Source organism: Ictidomys tridecemlineatus, chromosome 9 (genome assembly GCF_052094955.1).
Source record: "Ictidomys tridecemlineatus isolate mIctTri1 chromosome 9, mIctTri1.hap1, whole genome shotgun sequence".
NCBI classification, from domain to species: Eukaryota; Metazoa; Chordata; class Mammalia; order Rodentia; family Sciuridae; genus Ictidomys; species Ictidomys tridecemlineatus.
Window position 1 is genome coordinate 73,423,236 of NC_135485.1, and position 25,208 is coordinate 73,448,443.

Here is a 25,208-nt window from a genome sequence, read left to right on the forward strand (position 1 = left end):
CACATGATCCTCCTGCCTCATTCTTCCAAGCTGCTGGGATTACAGGAGTGCACCACCATGCACAACCAACACATGTGATTTTTTAAAAAGCATACTAAAATGCAGCCAAAAAGGCTTACTTACACCTTCTTTTGTACTCACAAAGTATTTCCTGAAACTGAGGGTCCCACAATGGCATTAAGGCCAGGGTTCATGATTCCACTGTAAACACAAAAATATACTGATTTAGTATTTTACTTTATAAAGAGTTCCATAGGTTTAGGGTCTATACTGAATGCATTTAGGAAAGGTTGATGAAATTGCAGATAGATAACAAGCACCAAATATTAATGTAAAATATCATTGATTACTAGAAGTCTAGTCAGGACCTATAAAAAATGTCTGAGATCCCTCAAATATCTTGAAACCCCTAATCTCTTTGGGGGAAATGACATATTTCATGTTCAGATCACAAAATAAGTAGCAATTTTTTTATGAATGATCTGCATTACTCTTACTCCTTTTAAAATATTTTCTAATCATGTTTAATGATCAGCCTCTTCAAATCCCCTCATCTGCATCCCAATCAAGTTAGACACCATTAATGAACACTGATCTGGAGATTGATTAGCAGTAGTGTTCTCACTTTTAAAATCTAGTCATAATGAAAATTAATATATCTTCAGTAGAAATCAAAGATTGGAGCAAAGTACTCCAGACTATATATAAAAAAAATCGCGTGTTCTTCACATTCAAGAAAAATATCTTACCAATTAAAAAAACCAGGGTAGATGATTCACTGCTTTAAGTATCTGATTAATTGACTGGAAAGTGTTCTGTGTGTATTGGGTGACATCCCTGTAGTATGGACATCCTTGTGAGATGCACAGTCAAAAAATAGATATAAGTATGCTTCAATCAAATTAAGTGTATTCCTGAGGGTAGTAAACAATCAGAGTAGAAGAGGGTGATTATGGCAGTGTTGACTTTGCTAAGACCCAGGAAGTGAATTTTAGGCTGATTATTATCCTAAACATAAGAGGTGAATCTACTAGGAAGAATTAGGTGGAGGACGAGAACTAAGGGCAGGGCTACTGCAGGAGCACAGGAGTGCACAAAGCAGTCTTGCTTCAGGCATTCAGAACTCTGGTGTGTATGCCAGTCTCTCTTTTGAATTGCTAGGCACATCAAGATGTGTTCTACAGTGGAATCAGTATCTATTCCAAGCACAGGATCAAAGCCAACAGCTATGTGCCCTCACATACTGATACCCAGGGCGGTTGATCCTATGATTTCATAGGTGTCATGAAATATGAAAGTCCCAGCGCAACTGCTCCACAGCACTCACATCTAGAATGATCTCATGTTTCTTGGCCTGTAGCATCTGATCTTTAACAAATGAAACCAGGGCTTCCAGAGGCTGAGATGATATGTATCATTCACTTTGTTTATTAACTGTGGAAATTCTGAATCACTGGACTATTGAGAGTGTGGTAAACTGGGATTCAGAAAATTCTTAATTCATTTGCTATCCTTCCTCCCCCAGTGTAAAGACACACAAATGACTGGGTATGTCTGGGGGTGTAGGTCAGTGCAAGTAGGGGTATTTAGCATGCATGAAGTCTTGAGTTCAATCATTAGCAATAACCTCAATTCACAATGCTTGGGCAAACTCTCAAAGTGTATTTGTCTACAGTTCTTAATGCATTTCCCTTATTAATATCTACCTAGAAACTGCTTCAGAAGTGATCAGGAAAAGCCTTTTTATTTCCTAAGTTTTCATTGCCTCTAAAATTTCCCATGTTTTTAAGATATGTAGTCAAAAAAAAGAGCAAGCCATCCTGAACGATTCAACCAGAAATACAAATGTGAATATAGTCAGGCAAAGCATTTCAAAAGTCCCTTTGTTTGGCTTTCTTTGACAGTAAATCCCAGTGTTACAGAAAACATCAGAATCCTAGAGACCCAAATGCCACAGTTACTATGTAGGGCACTGACTAGTTTCACATCCATTCAGGCAACACAATTATGTCATGTCTACTATGTATGTACAAGATACTATTTTAGGACATGGGATAGAGCTGAGAACAAATCCAGTAGATAAACAAATGGAAAAACAAAGTCCTAGCCCCCTGGAGTTCACACTCTAGTCAAGGGAATGAGCACCTACAGGTGGTCAACTATTTTCTATTTCCCAAACACCACGAGTAGACAGAGCCATGCTAATTTGTTTCAATAGAGTCTGGAGCTACACTCATGTCAAAAATTCAGTTATGTCCTTCACCTTTCCTGTTCTCCCCATCTTCACCTCCACCTTTCTCTCACCCCTCACAAGCCATTCACCTCTTATTTTCTGCTTTATAGCATATGCCTCCTTCTTAAAACTGTAAAACCTTGCCAAGAAGACTGTGTCTTTCTGTAACCTCGTCTCCCTCCTGCCCTTCTGCTGCACCCTGCACTACTATCAATTCAAGTTTCCATACTGGGTGGGAGGATATGGATAAAAGACAAACAGACACCCAAATAGAGAAAAAACTGGGACCTGGTAGATTACTGTACATTGATAGATAAATAGTGACCATGAGCAGGATCAGTAAATTCATTATATAGGTTTAAACAGCAAAAGGAATAATTGTGAGAAAGTTTCTTCAAAAAAAGCAAAACTGAAATTTTGAATATAAACAGCCCAATTAGAACTATCAGCTTACACCCCTAATTCTCTTCCCCCAGGCAGCTGGTATTTGAACCTAGGGCAGGAACTGATATTCCATGGATAGTATGAAATTTCCCTTTGAACAGGTTATCAATAAAGAAGCTCTGTAGTCTCAAATTGGCACCTTAGGCCCCTAGAGTTTCCAGGAGGGGCATTGTCTCTGAATCCGCACAGTTCAAAGATCATAATTCATTTACTACTCTTGACACCTTCCCCCGTTAGACATGGAACACTGAATCCCAAATACTGACTATACAACATGAAAAGACCTGAAGGATTCCTGTTGGATCTACTACACATTATGAGATCATGGTACACCCTTTGGTCTTGTTTTGTTTATAGTCAAAGGAGTTAAATGCCATTCTTGGGACATGGTCAACCCCTCTCTCTCTCTTTCTGTGTCTCTGTCTCTTTCTCTCTCTCTCTCTCTCTCTCTCTCTCTCTCTCTCTCTCTCTCTCTCTCTCTCTACCTACACACACACACACACACACACACACACACAAAGAGTTTTCACTTTCTGTATCTCCATGTGCCCTCCAATGGTGGATGAGGAGGTTCTGTATTGTCTTTGAATACTTCAATCACAGCAAAAAAAAAAAAATTACAGGGAAACTGCTATAGTTTTATAATTCTTCCATCAGACTAAAAGGTTTCTATGAATAGAGGGCATTTCTGCTACTAGCATCTTCAACAACACCAGACACCTACTATTATCCCTATTTGGTTGAATAAAAGAATATCCACCTTAGTTTATTGAGTACATAATTAACTTGCTGGAAGGGATAAGTGAGGTAAAATGAACACTCATACAGTGTGTGCTTTATAGTTGTTTAACTTGCACACATTCAAAGCAAGGTACCTTCTACCTCATTCATCAAAAAATTTGTAGGGAAAATTGGTTCATAATTACTATGTTTCACAAAATGCTTGTCAGCTTTTCAGTAATCAATCTATCTAATCATATAGCAAAAGATCAAAGCCTTACATCACTATTCCTCTCCTTATTCTATTCAGGATTACTTAACCAACACAAGAGAAAGACAAAAAGTAGGCAAGAGAGCAGGTATTTCTGCATGGACAGAGTTCCAGTCCTGCACAGCAGCCCTTGCCTCAGCCCAGTAAGCCCTTAAAATCTTGCTATTTCTTTACCTCCAATGACTCAAAAATTTTGATGTTATTTTGTCAATTATTTGATTTCTAAAGGGAATTGGCTTGCATTAACTGAAAAGTGTAAAATCATATAAAAATATCAAGAAAATAGAACAAACATCAACTTACATATAGATCTGCAGCCACCCTGAGTCAAAAAATTATTTTATAGCCACTCTTCAGCCTTGAAAAGCCAGTTGAAGGTGCTTACTTTGACTAGGGATGATTATTTCCCTTATTACAGAAACAGAATTCATAGGAAATGGTATGTGAGCAAAGCCAAATTACATCATGACTCCATAGAAGGGAAGCAGAGGCTCACAAATATCAGAAAAACACTGACACTCCTAAGGCCAGCATCTGTGAACTCATAGAGGTACCTCATAGTAATAGGTTCTATAATAACACTCATCTCCTTTCTACTCTAGATCTCACTTCAACACTACACATTGAATTCTGATTATGTTTCTGGATAAAATGAATAAAAATAAAATTACAATTATTAGGTACTCTATAAAATTACATAACATCAGTTAGATTGTAGGAATCTTAGGTTGTAGGGATGAAATTGTATATGTTCCATCTTTATTCATTATAGTAATAAGTAAATTGTTATAGAATGTGAAAAATCATAGACAATTCATTTAAAACAGGTCTATTTAAAAAGAAAAGTACTTTCACAATATGCTCTCATTTCAACCTCCTTGTTGTAGACTATAAAGGACATAAAGTGAACAAGTACCTAAAACCAATCTGTTTCAGAAAGCTCATTTGGGTAGTGAAATAGAAACACATTCTGTTTCACTGTTTGGAATGATCAGAATTACATTATGTACCCACAATCAAAAAACAATAAACTATCCTGGTGTGATGGCACAAGTTTGTAATCTGATCAGCTCAGGAAGATAAGGAACAAGGATCCTAAGTTCTAGATTAGACTCAGCAAATTAGCAAGGCCCTAACAACACAAGGAGATCCTATCTTAAATAATATGTGAAAAAGAGCTGGTCTGGACATGTGGCTTTGTGGGTAAGTGCCATGGGTTCAATTCCCAGTACAAAAAAAAAGCAATAAATTATACCACCAGGCCTATTTCAACCAAAAGATGTGGGTGACACATGAAAAACTAAATGGCTCATTAATTTGTCAGTTTTTTAAAGATTGATACACATGGTACAACCACTTTTACAAATGGATTGTTAGTTCAGTTCCTTTCAAAGTTAAACAAACACTTGAGATCATCTCACTCCTACTTTAGACAAAAGAAATGAAAGCATTTGTTAATATGTCTAAAGATGTGAACACGAATATTTATAGAGTTTATTGCTAATACAGAATACCTGGAAGTTCATTGTAGGTCAATAAAGTGGTCCTTTAAAAGGTCATGCACAAGAAGAGTGAGGCTGGAAGCATTTCTGTTCCAGTCCTTAAACTATACTACAGAGTAATAGAAACAAAAACAGCATGGTATTGGCACCAAAACAGACCTGTAGGCCAATGTTACAGAATAGAGGACATAGAATATAACACACATAAAACTACAGTTATCTTATATTAGAGAAAGGTGCCAAAAACATACACTGGAGAAAAGATTGCCTCAAAAAGATTGGGAAAACTGGAAATGCACATGTAACAAAATAAAGTTAAACTTATATCTCTTACCATGCACAAAACTCAACTAACTCAAAGTGGATCAAGGACCTAGTAATTAAATGAGAGATCCTGCACCTAATGGAAGAAAAAGTAGGCCCAAATCTCCATCATGTCAGATTAGGCCCCAATGTCCTTAGTAAGACTCATATAGTACAAGAAACAGAATAAAAAAAAATCAATATATGGGATGTATTCAAACTAAAAAGTTTCTTCTCTGCAAAAGAAACAATCAATGAGGTGCATAGAGAGCCTACATCTTGGGAGCAAATCTTTACCACAAGCACATTGGATAGAGCACTAATCTCTAGGATATATAAAGCATTCAAAATCTTAACAGTAAAAAAACAAATAACCCAATCAATAAATGGGGCAAGGACCTGAACACACACTTCTCAGAAAGGATATACAATCAAGCAACACACATATGAAAAAATATTCAACATCTCTTGTAATTAGAGAAATGCAAATCAAAACTAGTCTTAAGATTTCATCTCGCTCTAGTCAGAATGACAGCTATCAAGAATACAAACAATAAGTGTTGACTAGGATGTGTGGAAAAAGGCGCACTCACACATTGCTGGTGGGACTGCAAATTGGTGCGACCACTCTGGAAAACAGTATGGAGATTCCTTGGAAAACTTGGAATGGAACCAATATTTGACCTAGCTATCCCACTCCTCAGTTTATACCCAAAGGACTTAAAAACAGCTTCTTACAGGGACACAGCCATACCAAGGTTTATAGCAGCACAATTCACAATAGCTACTTTGTGGAACCAACCCAGATGCCCTTCAGTAGATGAGTGGATAGGGAAACTTTGGTATATATACACAATCTAATATTACTCAGCATTAAAAGAGAATAAAATCATAGCATTTGCAGGTAAGTGGATGGAGTTCGAGAATATATTGCTAAATGAGGCAAGACAATTCCTAAAAACCAAAGGCCAAATGTTTTCTGTGATATGAGGATGCTGACTCATAATGGCATTGGTGGAGAGCATGGGAGAAATGAAGGAACTTTAAATAGGATAAAGGGGAGGAAGGGTAAGGGAGGGGGGAAGGTGATAGGAAAGATGGTGAAATGAGTTAGACATCATTACCCTAAGTACATATATGAAGACACGAATGATGTGAAAATAGTTTGTGTACAATCAGTGACTTGAAAAATCGTGCTCTATATGTACAATATGAAAGGAATTACATTCTGCCATCATGTATAACAAATTAGAATAAATAAATAATTTAATTTTTAAAAAAGGTCATGCACATACTTGATATCTGATAGTATCTTTTTCTCAGTTATTTTCTGTTTAAACAGGAAGCCTCTCTTCTCTTTTACATGATAACAGATGTTGTAGAAACATAATACAGGCCCTTTCTGGTCACTGGAGGTGGTCCCAAGGAAGCCATCATAGTTTACTGGGAGTAAGTCAATTGAAAATGAGTCCTTATTGGCAGACATTTGCAGAGTTATGTTTTTCTGTAGAGGGAAAACCAATAGTAAGTTGATAGTTCAGGTAATCAAGATTTTAAACACCAGATAAGAACACATTTAAACCAAGCATCTTCTAAACTGTGCTGCAGTGAGTAGGTTCTTTCCCAAAGAACAGCCCACATGATTGTAATAATAACAACATTAGAACCTATAATCAGAAGCAGATACAAATTAGAATACTGGCATTCCAGTTAAATATCACATTCCCAAATTCAGGGGTCCTAAAAAGTAAGAATTATGAAAATTATGCAAAACCCAGAAAGGAAGTAAAAGGCAGATGATAGTTATATCTTGTCTGACTTGAAATTCACACTATGATACAACTTCAGGGATAGCCTACATGATCATCATGCAGCTCCTGTAATTTTTTAATATTGGAGTTTATAATATTTTGACTACAAAAAGAGCTTAGTATAGCACTCAGGAGCTGGAAAGATTTTTCTGAATTTATAGTTTCAACTTGTACATCTCTGGTTGTTGCGCACCTTCAATTATCTAAAACGGTAAACTCCAACATTGTTTTGTACTGACATTATTATTTATTTAATGGGCAAACATATGGAAACAATTAAGTAAATCAAATGAATAGTTAAACAGCTCAAGGCCTTAAAGAAAAATTGAATATTAAGTTAATGTGAAGTGAAAAATGTTTCATTGGAGAGTTACAAAAGGCTCCTTAAATCAATTCAGAATAAGACTTAATGCTGAACTGAGATTGTTAAATAGGTTTGAAATACTAACTGCAGTAATTAGAGTTTTCATTTGTGAAATCCAAAATCATCCATGAAGAACTTTCTCTTGACCTATGGAGGACAGCTTCTCCATCCTCCTGAGAACAACCATTAAAGCAGATAGAACATGAGAATGAGCATGTGAAAAGTCTCTGATGAGAGCAACAAAGCCACAGGAGTGGAGAAACCAAAATCCCAGAAAGTAGGAAGAGCACTGAGCAATCCCAGCACCTCATGCCTTTTCCTCTCCAGGTATTTGGAAATGCAAACTTTATACACAAAGGGGCAACATTGGGATCAGGCAGGAAAAGGTTGCTAGAGGCATCTTCCAGAAGCCCTTAATACATCTGAGCAAATATCTCAGCAGTCTTTAAGCCAGGGAGACCTCTGGGTCTGTAGAGGTGATGAGGTTCCCTAAGAACCTAAGCTTTTAGTGATCCCAGAAGCATTATTGCCTGGGAATAAGGGAAAACCCAAAATAGACCATTCTCTGCTTAATCGGGGTCATCTGCTCAGACATTGCTAGAAGAAAGTTAAATCCACTTTCAAAGAAGATATCAGCCAAGTGTGCTGGCACACACTTGTAATTATGGGATTCAGGAGGCTGAGGCAGAAGATCATAAGTTTAAGACAGCCTCAGCAAATTAGTGAGGCCCTAGGCAATATAGTGAGATGCTGTCTCAAAATAAATAAATAAATAGGGTGTGGATGTGGTTCAATAGGTAAGAATCCTGGATTTAATCCCTGGTAACAAATGCCAAAAAAGATCATTGCACAAACTTTTAATCTAAAATTCCCAGGCATGCCAGAATATAGGAGCTAAAGTTCCAAATCAGAATATAAAGGAAGACCCACAGGTGAAACACAGTGGAGTTATCAAACACTGACATTAAAACCATTTATTAATATGTTCAGGAAAACATAGGTTATCACCAAATAACCAGACATTAAAAAAGTAAATTAAAAACTCCAGTTAGATGTGATGATCAAATCACTATAACGAGGTACAAAGGGGACTCAGGTAGAACAAATGGTCAGGAAAGTGCACTCCAATGAGACTGTTGAGCTGTCACTGAGGGAGGCCATCTGGAGGAGCAGTGCTGAGCTGAGCATGGATGTATAAAACCAGCAAAGAGGCCAGAGGGCCTGGTGTGTGATGGAGGGCAAGAAGAGAGGAGCTAAGGTCAGAGGAAGGACAGATGAAGCAGAGCACATAAGTAATTTGACTTGGACTAGAAATGAGAATGAGAGGTACCAGGAAGTTCTGGGTAAAGGAATGGCATGATTTAACTATTTTTACCACTCTGACTTTTATCAGAGATAGGGATAGAGCAATGAGATCATATGAGAGGCTACTGTTATAATCCAAGAGCCAGGGGACACTGTTATGAACCCTCCTCTGTCATAAGATCTTAGAAGTCTTCTTTCTCTCTCTATGTGTGCTGCCACAGTACAATACCACTCAAGAACTCCAAGAACAGAAAGAGCACCAGGTTTATCACACACAACATACCAAGAACACACCACCTGAAGAACTCTCTCCTGGCCCAATAGAAAATGGAGGTGTGGATGGGAAAAGCACAGAACTTCAAGAGGAGGAGAACCTCATTTACCAGCAAGGACCCAACCAAACAGAGGATTTGTAAGGGTTCCTTATGAACTTAACTTGTTCCAAACTATCCCAGCCCATGATCAATTTGGGGACTTAAAAAAGGGGGTAGGAATGTGGCTCAGTGGAAGAGTGCTTGTCTCTCATGCATGAGGCCCTGAGTTCAATTCCCATCACCAACACAAAATAGAAATTAAAAAAAATACAATACATAATAAAGATTGATGTTATGGCCCTTAGAAACTAGAGAAAAACTCATGTAAATGTAAAAGGAAACCCCTTTGTATTCAAATAAGAGGAGTAGGTAACAAGACCTAGATGAGGGGGTATCTGAGGCATCACTGGCAGATGCCCTGGGAAGTCCTCACCTTTTGTCTTCTTTCTGCATCAAGCTGATGCCAACCTACTGGCATAATCTTTAGACCTTCTTTGGCTCCTCTCATTCAGTGCTTCCTCTTTCTTTGAAAAATTTTCATCTCCCCTCACCAGTGGGAGATTACAAGACTTGTTACCTTCTAGAAACATCTATTTTACCTTCTACATGGATTGAATTGTATTACCTAATGCTAACTGAGCCTAAGAACTAAATTCCAGCCAAACCCTGCTCTAAATAGCAGCAAGGTCTTCTCCAGTCACAAATCCAAGAAATTGAGGTAGTGATCCATAAAGTATAGGAAAACTGGTTCAACAGCTTCCTTGATGAAGTAGAAACTTCATTCCCTTCTTGTTAAAACAAACTTAACCATAGATGGGAGCAGAAGGTAGAATGGCGATTTTTCTCTGTACTTATCACACCCATTTTTAGCTTAAATGACTGCTATACCACTAACTTTAAATATGAACCCCTGAATATTTTCTCTCTATAAATAAATTTACTGGGTAACTCAAACTCAGGGATCTACTCTTCGTAGCCTCCTAGTGAGTGGAGAGAAGGAGTACTCATTTGTATGGGTTTTGTAGGATTATGATGCATGACTGACTTTGAATATATATTAATATTAATAGCAATATATATTAGTAACCACAGAAGTGTACATTAAGTAGGAGAGATATACAGTATAAGAATAAAATTATACAAGACATTATTGAAAAAGAAGAAATTATGGGAACATAATCATCTAGCCATCAATTTTTGGTTCACATTCTGAAGTGAACTCAGCATTCATTATTTAAAGAACAGATGAGGATCTCGTAGGTCTAGAGAGCCTATAGACACAGGTAGGGAGATCATTTGGGCTCTTTCATTTTCATTGAAACCTTTCTTCCTACCCCAGAGTATATGGTTCATTTTTAACATAATATATATCTTCCTCCCTCCTTGATCCTGTCTTCAACTGCTACCAAACTCATATCAAAAACTGTCAGCATACTCTTTGAAGACAGAGATAAACCAATTACCCTCATCTTATAGTTGCACATTGTAGATGTGTAAGAAAATGTCACTCCAAACACTTACCTATGTTTAATTAGTGTGGGTCAATTGAAAAATATATACATATATTTTTTAAACTAATGACAAACCCATTTATAGACTATTTAAAGAACAGGATGCCCACCCATCCCTCTATAAAATCCAGGTTTATTCCCAAATAAGATCCAGCCATCAACAATAGCATGTGAGACCACAGGGTCTTATCATTCAAGTGAGTCATATAACACTTAGAGTAAGGACAGTTACAACTACAAAAATCCTCCTTAGGAAGTGCCCTTAGAACATACACTACTGCATACATATGGATCGCACTGAGGGTGCTCTCCATTGCCATTCCTCTGTCTCTACTGCATGCCTAGGTCACACACACACACACACACACACACACACACACACACACACACACACAAAACATATTGCTCAAAAATAACTGCCATGAAAACAGACCACAGATCAATGGTACAGAGTAGAAGACTCATAAACAAAACCATTCAGAAATACTCAAATAATCTTTTTAGACAAAGATGCAGAAAACATGCATGGGAGCATGGACAGTCTTTTTAAAAAATGGTGCTTGGAAAGCAGGTTATCCATATATAGAAGAATGAATATACAGTAGAATGGATATAGAAGCATGAAAATGAAACAACATTCTGTCTTTATGTACACACAAAATGCAACAAAAATGGAGGAAAAAAGTTTTAAAATAATAAAAAGTAAACACCAGGAAAAGCTTTTCTCATTAACCAGCTTCAGAGGGAATGACTGATCATTCTCTCTCTCTAATGGCCTTCAGGATCCACATTTTTATGTACAGAGGGCCTTTCAGTTCACCTGTGTCTATTGCAATATGCTCCCTCAGGCAATGTTCTACTCTAGGTGGTAGTTTACTTTATCTTTCACATGCTCACTTCAAATGCTTCATTGGTGCCTAATGATATTAATTTCAGAAATAGGTTTGCACACATGTGTTTGTATTTTAATACATGTTATGTAAATTAATGTGTTCCCTAAGTGAACTCCTGAATAATGTCCAGGACCCTGGAACAAATAAGCCCAATAAACACACTTGTTGCTATGAATCTGTATATTTTTCTGAAAAAGGAATGAGTAAACAATTTATATATATATAAACATATTGCTTTGTGTACACAAACATTTTAAAACTTATCTACAATTTAGTTTTTGGGCTGAATTTTTTGCATCATTTGAATGTTTTCAGTATTGTTTTTAGTAAGTATTGTAAATAGTTGGTTCATTTTTACATTTAATCATCAAAACTAAAATATTTCCATAAAAATTCTGAAAGAGACCTCAAGAACTCTGTAGCAAACTACCCAAATTGATGAGAAAAGTAACCTGGGAATAAGAAAAATAATTGCTTTGCCAATCCCTTTAAAGTATTAATGCTAATAAATATTTCCTCCACCAGCAGTAATTCCCATGCTCAGGAAAGTTTTCCTTCTTCAATATAAACTCTCCTTATCTTCACACATTTGAGAACAGGCAAGAGTTTTATCTTAACTGACTTGTGCAGGCTGGACTCCCTACCAGACCCAGAATCAGTTGTGCTGCCACATCATTTTGTGAAAAAAATTCTGTATGGACTGTTTTTATTTCCTACTCTCAAATCAAACTGCTAAGGGTACAAACTCAGCCATGTCATTTAAGCAATGTGCTCTTTTTTTTTTTTTTTTTTTTTTTTTTTTTTTTTAGAGAGAGAGAGAGTTGTAGATGGACACAACACAATGTCTTTATTTATTTTTAAAGAGAGAGAATTTTTTTAATATTTATTTTTTAGTTTTTGGTGAACACAACATCTTTATTTTATTTGTATGTGGAGCTGAGGATCAAACCCAGTGCCCCGGGCATGCCAGGCGAGCACGCTACTGCTTGAGCCACATCCCCAGCCCCAGTGTGCTCTTTTCTAAAAAAAAAAAAAAAAATACCTATCCACCTTTCCTGGCATACAAACTTGTTCACTTAATAGTAGTTCAAATGACCAAGGGCACACATAGCATAAAACTCGTGGATATAAAGCACAGAGATGGAGGTCAAAGGGAGTCAGCTTGAACTTCCATACAGGCCATGAAACATCAGCTTCTAGTCCACAAGGCCACCAAGCATCTGTACTACTGTAGAAGTCCTCAAGCATTTTCCCCCAGTCCCCTGGCTCCTTTCCTCTGCCTTCCTTTCCCTCCCTCCCCAGTGGAAGACTGAGTGCTTCCCCTCCCTCCTGCACTCTGATGAAGCTGTCTGTGGGGTTGAGGACAGTGCCCACAGCCTCCACTGATCCCTTCCCAGATGGAGATGACCCCACCACTCCCTCTACCCAGAGGAGAAACACTCACCTAGTGGGAAGGTGCTAGTAGCCTCTCTCAGGGCTGTGGGCAGAAAACTGGACCTCTAGGAGATAGCTTGGATTGGACTTTGGTACAGGAGACTCAGGCTGTGGGGCTAGCATGCCCACGGCCACCTCTCCCTAAAGTTGCATTCCCTGGGCCAGGGCGGGGGCAGAAGGCAAAAGGTGTGGCACCAACTGATAGACTGTGGTAAGCCTCTGTTTTCAAGGCACCAAACCTCAGGGACCACTGCCCCCCTGCGGAGTCCAGTTCATGGAGAAGACTGTCCCTGGCCTCACAGGGACAAACCAAAATCTCCACCTCTGGTGCTTCAAAGGAACAGAAGCAATTCACTCTGGTGGGTACTTCCGAGGCTGATGGACACCTCATGTGACCGGATGGGTTTTGCACTTTTGTTCTCACTGTCCCTGAACACTAGGAGTTCTGACACCTAGGCTTTTCCTCTCACTCTTCACCCATCCCAAGGGCAAGAGGTGATTTCTGGTCAATGAGTTTTGGACAAATTAGATGGTTGTGTCCCAGGGCCCAATACATCAGGAACTGAATCTAAAGAGATGAAGGGTTTGAATGAAAGTATTCCTGTGGATGGTTTCAATGTTTTCACACTGCTGAAATGACTATTTCTCTGCATTAGTTTGAGACAGGAAACCCTAGAAAGTGATAGCATGGGTTCAGGAGAAGCTCTGGTTATCAGGTTCTGTGAGCAAGTACTGCCATCCCAGCATTCAACCCCTGCCTCTGGTCTCAGAAAGCAGCACCTGCATGTGGTCAAAATTTTCTATTTGCAGTTTACAAAGAAAAACTATGGTGTTATGCTGTTGACCTCAAAAGTTATTGTTAATATTGTGTCTTATTCAGGAAAATCAGGCATGAAGGGAAGGTAAGAAAATTGACAGTACATAATTTTTAGAATATCAGAGGTACTATATTGGAGACTTAAAGAACTTCAAGTATATGTCCATGATGAACACAAACATTTTCATGAATTTTTTTTTTTTTTTTTTTTTTTTTTTTTTTTTTTTTTTTTTTTTTAGGATTCATTCTGTCACTGGGAAGACTCATATAGAAATACATTTATTCAGGTTTCATTTTAAACCAAAATTAGGATAATATTCGTAGTTGGATCTTAATGAATATTGTGGTATTGGCATTCTCTGAAAGCAACTCAAAGAAAGTATAAACATACAAAAAAGGAGAAAGAAAATGTGATTTTGAGACAAAACATAAATAACAGAAACAGGATATTAGGTTGTATAAGGTATTTTGGAATTTATATAAATAAAAGAATTCAGAGTGCTGGGGATGAAGTTCAGTGATAGATCACAGCCTAGATTTGCTTCCTGCACACACATAAAGTAGTAAATAAATAAATTCAAAATATATACCAAAACTGTTATGTAGAAAATACTTGAATGAAAATAATGAAATAGTGCTTGCTTCAGCAGCACATATACTAAGATTGGAATGATACAGAGAAGATTAGCATGGCCCCTGCGCAAGGATGACACACAAATTCATGAAGCGTTCCATATTTTTCATGGAAGGCAGACCACGCAACCGGAGAAGGGGCCCAGCGGCCCGCCTGCGCGGTAGGCAGACCACCCCAACTGGAGGCAGGGCCCAGCCGCCCGCCCTTGTGGTCACTGGACCGAGCTCTGGACAAACATAAGGTCTCCCCAACACCCCCCACCTTATCAAACACCTTACAAGAAAAACTGATAGAACTCATCTTGGAAAATCCCACCAACCCTTAAAATCCACCAACTGGTGGGCGTGGCTACCAGCTTGGTTCTGTGGCGGATCAGGCGCCTGGTTTACATCTCAGAGAATAAGAGTAGAGAGGCCACAGGAAGCTCAAGTCCTCTCACACTGGCTACCTCCACCACCCTGAACCCAGAGACTCAAGCTAGGAATAGACAACACCACCTACTGGAAGAAAAGAAAACAGAATTCTGAGAGACATTTTCTTTTTCTTTTCTTTCTTTCTCTTCTTTCTCTTTTCATCCATTCATCCAGTCTCCTCTACCCTTCCCCCTCTGGCCCTCACAACCTCAACATATGTGAAACCAGGAATTGTGCATGAAAAATATCTTTAACAACTGAATCACCAGAATAATATAATAGAGAGGAATTGCATATGCCCCACCTCCCTCCTCCCCTTTATTTCTTTTCGTTTTTCTCTTATTTTCTTTTTCCCACTTTCTCTTATCTCTTTCTTTCCTTTTTTTTTCTCCTTCTTATTCCCTCTATCCCACTTGCAAACCCCTAAATTTTACTATTTATAAGTAAGGTAATCTTATAAATACAGATAGGAGTTTGCGTGTGCTTAGATGATGTACTATTGATTTTGGGAACTGTAAACATTGTCTTTCTCCATTTTTAAAACAGTTTTGTGGGATTTTGTGGTGGTGGTGGTGTGTTTTTTTTGTTTGTTTGTTTGTTCATTTTTGATTTTTATATGCTAGTTACTCCTTCTAAATGGAGGGGCCTTTTTGAGAGCCACAAACCCTTCCTTGTATGTGGAAAAACTAGGTGGGAGGACTTCTGCTTTCAATGTTTTTTTCTGGGTTAATGCCCTATCATCAGCTCTGTGCTGTCCTTGTTTTGAGGTTTGGCTCTTTAGTGTCTCTGGAAAAGCTCATGTGTAAATGCAGGAATTTTCAAAGGTGTAATAATTAGGTTATGAGAGCAATAAGTTAGTAGACTAATTCTTTTGAAGAAATAATAATTTGAATAGATTAGTTACTAGGTGATAAGGGTAGGTTGGAGAGACATGACTGGAAAACTTAGTTCATTGTGTATGTGTCCTTGTGATTTGTATATTGTACCTGGCCTCACTTCTCCTCTCCTTCCTTTCTCTCTTTCTCTTTCTCTCTCTCTCTCTCTCTCTCTCTCTCTCTCTCTCCTTCCTGGCTTCCAAGAGCTGACCAACTTTCTCCACGATGTCCTTCTATGAACTAAACATCTGAAACTTTCAACAATAACAACACATTTTAACAATATAAACTTTTACTCCTCTAAGTGTACTTATTAGGTATTTTGGTTATGGTTATAGAAAGCTAACACACCTTGGTTCAAAAAACTGTTTATCTATGTGGACATCTCAAGTTTTGGATTCTCCAAAGGCAGCTCCATTAGGTCAAGATGGTAGGAATAAACTTGCTCAATAATATGGATACAGTTATGAATGGGTACTTTAGCATCAGTGGGAAACACAGAGGCTGGGTTTAAGTCTATCCTGAATTTATAGTGATATTAGAATTGCTCAGTAATATAGTTTGAATGTTGCCTCACCTCCCCAGGTAAGTCAACTTCCTTCTTTTGTTCCTGCAAGTGGACTTTATATAGTGATAACCTGGCTGGAGTATAACTTCTCTGCTTCTTGCAGCAAATCACAGTGGGTGCTACCATACTCAGGCATATGGGCATACTTAGTGATTATATCCAGCTGTTTTGAAAAATAGGCTATAGTCTTCTTCTATCCCCTAAATTTCTTATTTAGAAATGACTCAGATGTTGTATCAAATTTCAGCATAACAGAATTTAAGACTTTAAGCAACATGAGGAGTACATTTATAAATATTTAATCTCATTTCTATTCACTTAGTCTATATTTGACAGTTATAACTGCATTGCTGAGACATCAGACAACCATTTCAAGTTATTTCTTAGTCAAAGAAAACCCGTGTACTTGATGCACATGATACACAAGTGTGATAAAGCAATGCGAATTGAATAGTTTGTTAAAGGGCATTTCAATCCAAATTATATCTATGACAAAATGGTAGAAGCTAAGATAACCACTTTATATGACCACACTTTAAGATATTCTTTTGTACTCTTAGGAAGATTGTGGACCATTTTTTTTTTTTTTTTTTTTAGGTAAAGCAGATCTCATAGCAGCCTGATTTCTTAAAAAGACTGTGACCTTTGCTCCTCCTCTTCCCCCTCCTCCTCTTCCCCCTTCTTCTCTTGATTATTTATTTCATCTTTCTCCTTCATTTTCCTTCTTCTCATTTTCAAATGAATTTATGAGTTAACTCTTAGATTTTGCATTCCACATAATAACAGTTATCCTTAATATAAGAAGAAAGTCATTAGAAGAAAAAATGAAAAGCTTAAAACTTTTATATGTTCACCATATAATTGAAGTTTAAGATTAATTAAAATGCACTCCCAAGAAGTTTGTAAATTAGGCATGCTGATAAAACATTAAATTAGGCTTGCAGACCCAAAAGGAATTTACCAGAAAAGGTAACAAGATGTTACTGGGAGTTAATAGTGTTTAAACAATTCATGGGAATCCCCTGCAAAAGAGCAGAGTGGCCCAGGAACCTCTGCTTAAGCTATTCTTCAGAATTAAGGTGACAGTATACCTGGAGACAGTTCTTCCCAGTACTGTCTCCAGCAAGCTAATGCTTTCCTTAATTCAAGGAATATGAAGATCAGACAGGATTACAAAAAAATCATTTTTTCTTCTCATGGATTTATAGCTGCAAGTGACCCAGTTGTTGGAGAATGTCAACTAATGGGCTGAATGTGGAAATGTAACCAGTATTTCCCATTGTTTCCGAATAGTGTCAAAACAGGTCAAAATTATATTCTTTTATTACTTATATTGTAGTTAGAATCAGGTCTCAGGACACTTGCAATGAAGGCCAAACCAGGACTGACCAGGTTTCTGCAATCTGATATGGTCCATCTCCAACCACAACCAGACCAACCCAGAGAGAAACCAAAGAGAACTTCTGTAGATAGAGAATCCCTCTCTGGTCTGGAATCACATTGCCCCCATGGAAGTTCAAACCAGAACTTCCATTCAGATGTTAAATCTTGTCTATCCAAATCCAGCTCCCTCACTGGAAAAGCCAAATGAGAGGAGAAAAGAAATAGGAATCTGATTGCTATTTGGAAAGTGACTCACGGGGTAGGAAGTCTTCAATCCAGAGTGCAAAATTGAAACTATGCACTGAAGGTCCACAGTGCTGAGTCAGGAAAAGTCCCGGGGATGGTCCATGGAACGAGGTGCTTAGATACTTGTTTTGACTTGTCCAAAGATTTTTAGAGTGGCAAGGGGCTGAAAAGCCATGGCAAATGTTCTTCTGGATGTTATTTTTGGCCATCTCATCAAATTGTTTCCAAACAAGTTTCATTTTGCACACCTCACTGTATGCCAGTCATTACAATGACAAGTTTTGTAAAAAAAGAGTGTATTTGTAAATAGACTCAGCACAAAGAAAGAAGAGACCCTCCTGAGACTAAAGTTTATGGTGTTTTCTGGGATAAAGGTGCAGGTGATTTAAGGCATGAGAAAGGTGACTAGAGGTGAAGTAACCAGTAGTTTACACATGTTCAACTCAATGCCATGGCTCTTCTCAGGATGCTTGTTCAGAAATTATTGGTGTTAGCAGATATGAGCATGGAATTTCTGGCCTGGGAATGGCAAAATGTTACCCATGCAATACTGGTGCAGGCCCAAGTGAAGTCATTGGCTCCAACAAACATGGGCTTTGAATCCCTGGGAAACAACCCCGGCAAATGATTTCACCATGCCTCACATGTCCTTGATTTTAACTACTGCAAAGCTAGTAGGAGGCTAATGATAATATTGCTCAGCTCCATGACTTCCAAAATTATTGATTTTTAAGTCAATTAACTAATAAAGAAAAGCAAGTGAAGCTGGAATATTTATTTAGACTTTCAACTCTGTTTCACAGGAACAGGGACTAAATGCCCAAAGTGGAGGAGAGACTATGTGACAGCATTCACTCCCTTGGTTCTGCTCACTATTACTGGGGGCCTCTGAAGAACTAAGCAAAGTCCTCTATGATGGTCAAGAAGCGATGAGGAAGTAATGGAATGGAAACAGCTGAAAAAACTCACCCTCCTACTTTCACTGGTAGCAGGAAGAGAGATCTCCTCTGAATTGAGCCCACTGAGATCAAAGAATGGGACAAGGCTCCCACACCATGGGATAAGTAAGCTTGGCAAATAATTCAGTGTCTTCAAAGGACATAGTTCAGAGACAGGGTTGAGATTGCATGGAGAAACCCATCCAACCCACCAAATCAAACAACTGAGAAGGCATTGAAAGAGCAATTACACAAACTAACACTGAAGCTCTTTCCCTAAGTGGAAATACTTGATAATTCAGAATTTACCCCTTTAGGAATAAGCATCTGACTCTTTATGTTCTAATTCTGCACACTGATACAATGTTGGACAGCTAGTCAGATGACATTGGAACACTAATTTCCTCAACTCTGAAGGCTGACTAAACAGGAGAATTTGAAATGACTCCCTCTAAAATTAAGGAAATGCATCTGAAATTAAGAGGGATCAAAGCCCTAAATTGTTAGAACTTCTGAACTTCCTCATGTTGACAAGAGAAACTAACCCCACCTTGGCCAGGCACCACTGACATGATCTCTAACACAGATTAGCTAAACCTTCATATATATTTTCCCTACCTTTTGTCCTCTTTATCACTCCTTCTCTTATAAAAGCTTTCTTGGCCTTGAAGCTTTCTAAAGATGGAAATTCAAAACAAAGAGCATTCTTTTATCTTTCTTCAAAGCTGGCTTTGAATGAAACCTATTTCCCTGCCCATTTGACTCTGAGTAATTGTGGAGCATTATGAGCAATAAAATCTAGATTCTGACTCACGTGGGGTAATACTACTGCTGGGTAAAAATTGGGTAGAGAGGGTTAAATACACTTATGCAAAATATTAGGAACCAGGAGTGTTTGGTTTTTGGAATTTTTTTATGTGTTGAAATTATATATATAACATATATATTATATCACAATATATAATACATAGTTATATACAATAAATATAATATATATTATAATACATTTATAATATATAATATATTATAACATATATTATACATAATATATAATAATATCTGATATATAATATATAAAATATAATATCTCATATCTGATAACACCAATAATTTCTAAACAAGCATCCTGAGAAGAGCCATGGCATTGAGTTGAACACATGTAAACTACTTGTTACTTCTCCTCCAGTCACATTTCTCATGCCTTAAATCATCCTGCAACTTATATATATATATATATATATATATATTTATATAATTATATAGTATATAATTATTATAATATATAACATATAATATATAATATTATATAATATTATACATTATATAATCTCAACACCTCAAAGTATATATATATATACATTTCTTTGGGATGGATCCAAGATATCTGCAAATTGTACAAATCACCTGAATATAAGTTTCTACAATATTTTTAGCAATTTGGGGCATGAAACAATGTTTCATGGTGTTGAATTTTCCACTTGTGGTGTCAAATTGACCTATTACTTTCAGATTTTCATACAATTTCAGATTTCAGATCTGGGGAGAGGTTAAGGAGGCTCAACCTGCATGAAGTTTGATGAACATATAGCAAGTCACATATTCAATTCAAACCCTTATTTCTAGGCAATTTTTGTCTACTTTCTCCATCAAAGATTGAGAGAGGTAGGTTTAAATTTCCAGGGCAATATTATTTTGCTAATTTTCCTCATATTACTAGTAGGCATTATTTTCTGTGTTGAAGCTCTACTATTGAATCCATAAGATTCATGATACTTAAATCATTGATTATCATACATATATCAACATTAAATAATGTTCATCAGGACCCATGTTCATTTTATACTCTCATTTATCAAATGAGTATAGTATCACCTAACACATTTAAAAAATGTTTTTGTCCCTCATACATCTTTGCAAAGATTTGTTTTTTAAACAATATTTTGAGGGTTTTAAAAATGTTGTACAGATGTCATTGTCATTTTCTACTATTTATTGAAATTTGTTTATCAATAAGAGTTTTTTCATTTACATTTTATGCTTTTGTTAAATTTCTCTTGTTTTTCCTCTCTTTTGCACACTATCCTGTTATTTTCAATATTTTTTCTCTCTTTAGATTAGATATTATTTTGTTTGATTTTTCTAGTGACTAATTTATGTAATAGATATGATTCTAAATATCTTTATTTGTATTTAATATTTGTATTGCATTTTCTCAAGAATATTAAGAACAGAAGAATAACCATCAACTACTTTGAAATGATTAACCATGTTTAAAGGCAGCTTTTGGTAGTTTACCTACTATTTGGTTACTTGTGTTTTAATGTTTTGCTCTGGTTTCATTTATGGAAAATTGGAAACAAAGGGTTAGAACTTGAGCCAAATAGCAGAATGACTATGCTCACATGGATATATAAGTGTTTCCAGCACTCATTTCAGGTTGTCTGTTTCTTCTGAGCTGAGGCCTTCACAATTGCATTCATGTGGGAGAGTGGGTGCCATCCAAGTGGCATATACCATCAAAGACTGACCAGAGAAGTGATGGAAATATGAAGTTTCAATTACATATTAAGAGTGTGAAAATGTCTTTACATTTCTTTATTTGAGTTTTTCCAAGTACTAGATTCTACTGTATTCATTTCCTACAAAAAAAGAATTTAAGCACAGGAGAGTTATTAGCTAGCCAATATATCAACATCCTCAATCATGAATCCTAGAGGCAGATATTCAGGCTGGAGAAAAGTTGAAAACCTTGTTCCTATCATCTAACTTCAAATCCAAGGGTCATTTAACTACTACCAACATAGACTCATTGTGTTGCTGATTCATGACCAAATGTAGAACTGTCACTCAAGGACATTTGGGCTGCCCCAGGAAAAGGATCAGGTTCGTGTTTGATGAACTGTGTTAAAATAATCATTCTTCAGGGCTAGAAGACATTGTTTCCCAGTATGTCCAGTAGATGGCATGTCATAATCAAAGCAATCCATTCCTACTCCTTTACTGAAGTAATGAAAGCTAAACAGATCCTCAGACCTTCAGGATCAAAATTCCATACTGGATCTTAAGCACAATAGGAAAAATAAATAAAATATATATTTAATTGATGACTGTAATACTTATATTTAATTGTTAAATGAACAATATAATATTTAGAAATCAAAATTTTAAAATAAATCATCAATACTTGGGGTTGGTGTTAGTAATCAGGAATTGACCCAAGGGTCATTCAACCACTGAGCCACATCCCTAGCTCTGTTTTGTATTATAATTAGAGGCAGGGTCTCACTGAGTAGTTTCCTCCTCGCTTTTGCTGAGAGTGGCTTTGTACTCATGATCCTCCTGCCTCAGCCTCCTGAGCTTCTGGGATTATAGGTGTGTGCCATGGTGCCTGGCCAATATTTCTCTCTGAGAATAACAAGGTCAATGGTAAAATACCTCCAGACTGCTCTCTATTAATCCATTCAGATTACAGTTTTATTTTATGTTAGTTGAAAGTAATCAACTTAATCACTTAGTTGGTATTTTGAGCCTTCACTTCGTTCTTATTCTTTCATGTCAGCTTTTTCCCCTCCATAGGCTCTGGATCCATGAAAAGTCTCTACAGAGTGTTTCATACTGTCAGTGCCTCTGTCAGAGCTTGGCAGGAAGCAGGCTCCCTATCATGTCAAGTATGATAGAAAGAACAGGAGATTTGACAAGAATAGGAATCCTCACTTGTCACAGTTTCTCCTTCCCTGGTCATCTCTGGAGCTTGTGTGGGTGCTTATGGCCCATGGCCCATGCAGGAGATGGAATCGGCATCATTCTGCATGGATTGGGCTGGCAATGAAAAGACTGCAAGGACACAGAAATACTTATTTTTCACAAAGTCTGGGGTTCTCAGGGGGCTCTACTGACCTCAAGGGTCCTCTTCCACACGGAAGGCAAGAGAATGAGAGCACCTGGAAGCCCTCTATTTATCAGGGAAAAGACCTTGGATAGAATATTCCACCCATATAAGGTAGGGAATAATGTTTCAAAAGGGGGGTGGTGGTGCTCAATCCCATTGGGCATTCCAGAGCTGAAGCATTTCCTTGCAGAGTGAAGGTAAGGCCACTTGCTTTGCACAATGCATGGCCTTATGATACCCGCCCAATACCCCCTTTACTCAAGGCTGGGGGTGGTGGCAGCTTAGCTCCTGCATGCGATGGCCACCCACAGGTGCTACAACTTAGACTCCAGGTGTAGCCTCCCCTACAGTACTAGAGGAGATAGTGTTGCCTAATAGCTGAACAGGGGCTTGTAAATATCTGAAATTATGGAGCTAGACATTCTATTTCTAGATTGATAGGAAGATGCTACCATTAAGTAATTCACCTAACTTGACACCTATGAAATTGGAATTTGGCAAGAAAAATCCTCACCTCAGTTTCAGGAGAGCACTAAAGATTAGTGGCATCAGCATGAGTGTAAAATATACATGTTACTGTTTCAGCCAATACACATTTACTGAGAACCTATGAACCATCAGGCTGTATGCTGGAGCACACCAGTGGCAAAATTCAGATTTGATCAGGAGTTGTCTATTGATTGAATGAAAGAGACACTTGGTTTATGGATATATAAATATATCCATCCCTCTTCTCCACTAGATGATATTTATTTTCAGTGCATGGTTTGTGTCTCCTTTATCTTCTTTCTACCTCATAAAATGTCTTTAGATCCAAAAGAAACCTTAGAGTTTTTTTTGTGAATTCTTCATTTAAGAAAATTGTACAATATTTTGGGCAGTATAAGTACCAGAAAGCTGAATGGAGGTCTGAAAAGGATGAAATCCTTTAGGAAAAAGGCCTTGAGAAGTCTGGTTTTTTGCTTAGTGCAAGATTCCAAAAGTATGAAGGTATTGGCTCTCATAAAATGACTTGCAGCTAACTTGGAATAAGCTGCAGGTGTAGATTTTTACCTTATAAAGGCAGGGGAAAAAAAGAGATAGAGATTCTTTTGGACATATCTATGTATTTTTGTTGTTTTAGTTCCTCCTATCGCAGTTCAGGTTATTGGTTGAATTATCAGCAAGACTGATGTGGTTCATTCTTGGAAATTATATTGGTCAAGCTCATCTGATACATCACCAATTTTGGCTCCTTCCTGGAAAACGGTGATTTTTTTGCCTCTTTCTCTTTTACTGTAGTTGGAAGAGATATTGAACATCTACACTCCCAGAATATAACTTTTCAGGGTTTCTGAAATTGTCTGGATATGGTGATATTTGAGGTAGTTTGAAGAACACCAAATTTCCTACTCTATTATAAAATGTTAATTATAATCTTTTATTTCCTTAGCATTTTGTATGACAATATCCCCAGAAGAGAATCTGACATTTTCTTTAAATTATGTTTGTGAGATACCGCATATTTGCCAATTCCTGAGGTGAAACCTCTCATAATCAACAGGCATTTACAGTGATCTCTCAACTAACCTCAATCATCACAGAAAAAACTTGCTGATTCATAGTTGGCTTTGGCCTGCCATATGAGATATGAGAGAAATTATTTGGGGATTTTGCTAGTGACATTTTTTCTCCACATTCTGAAAAAAAATTGTGTATCTCTGCACACTTGTCAGATTTAAAAAGAAAAAAAATATTTTGAAAATATGTGGAGTATCAGGATAAATTTCCTGCAGTTTAAAATTTCCTTCAAATAGTCCACAAAAACAAAATTTCAGATATTTCCATCAACGTTCTCTGTATAAAGTACAAGAAATCTAAGGCAGAGACTGCAATCAAGATCAGGCCCTCTTTCATGCTGTGCCTGCCATTGACTGCATTGTAGCTCTAAAACTTGTCCAGTTGGTTTTCTATTCCTCTGTACTACTTAATTAATTATATTCCATCTCAAATTACTTCCTTCCAGAGGTCTCAGTGTAAAACTGAAACTTAGCAACAGCTCTGGAAATAATTTCCCCAAATAATTTTAATGGCAGAGTGCAGTGCACATAGATGATCAGTTATCTCAGAGCACAGTTAGTTTTGCGACTCTTAAGGATATATACCCTGCTTCTTGATCTATGTGGATTTAGTTTTATTTAAGTTATTGAGGATCTGATAAAAGTGTAAGTATTATATTTTCCAAGGGAATAGCATAATTATTTTCTTTTTATCAAATGATTTCAATATTGACAAAAGGCTAGGCAGTACAATTCCACATTTTAAACTTGCATGTGTATTAGTGAAAAGTTTGATTGCATG

The 25,208-nt window shown here is 37.2% G+C and overlaps 1 protein-coding gene and 1 non-coding gene across 2 annotated transcripts in view; one reads left to right on the top strand and one right to left on the bottom strand.

Annotated features, from left to right (window-relative positions):
• LOC144366455 (broad substrate specificity ATP-binding cassette transporter ABCG2-like) overlaps positions 1-201 on the bottom strand; it is a 29,794-nt gene extending 29,593 nt beyond the window's left edge. The window contains exon 1 of the mRNA XM_078020733.1: positions 142-201. Within this exon, the coding sequence (XP_077876859.1) occupies positions 142-194 (53 nt within the window). The 5' untranslated portion in view covers positions 195-201. The remainder of the gene's footprint in view (positions 1-141) is intronic.
• Positions 202-14,556: 14,355 nt separating this feature from the next.
• Positions 14,557-14,663, top strand: LOC120892449 (U6 spliceosomal RNA). Its single transcript, XR_005737173.2, has one exon. It is a non-coding gene; the product is annotated as a U6 spliceosomal RNA (small nuclear RNA).
• Positions 14,664-25,208: the final 10,545 nt, after the last annotated feature.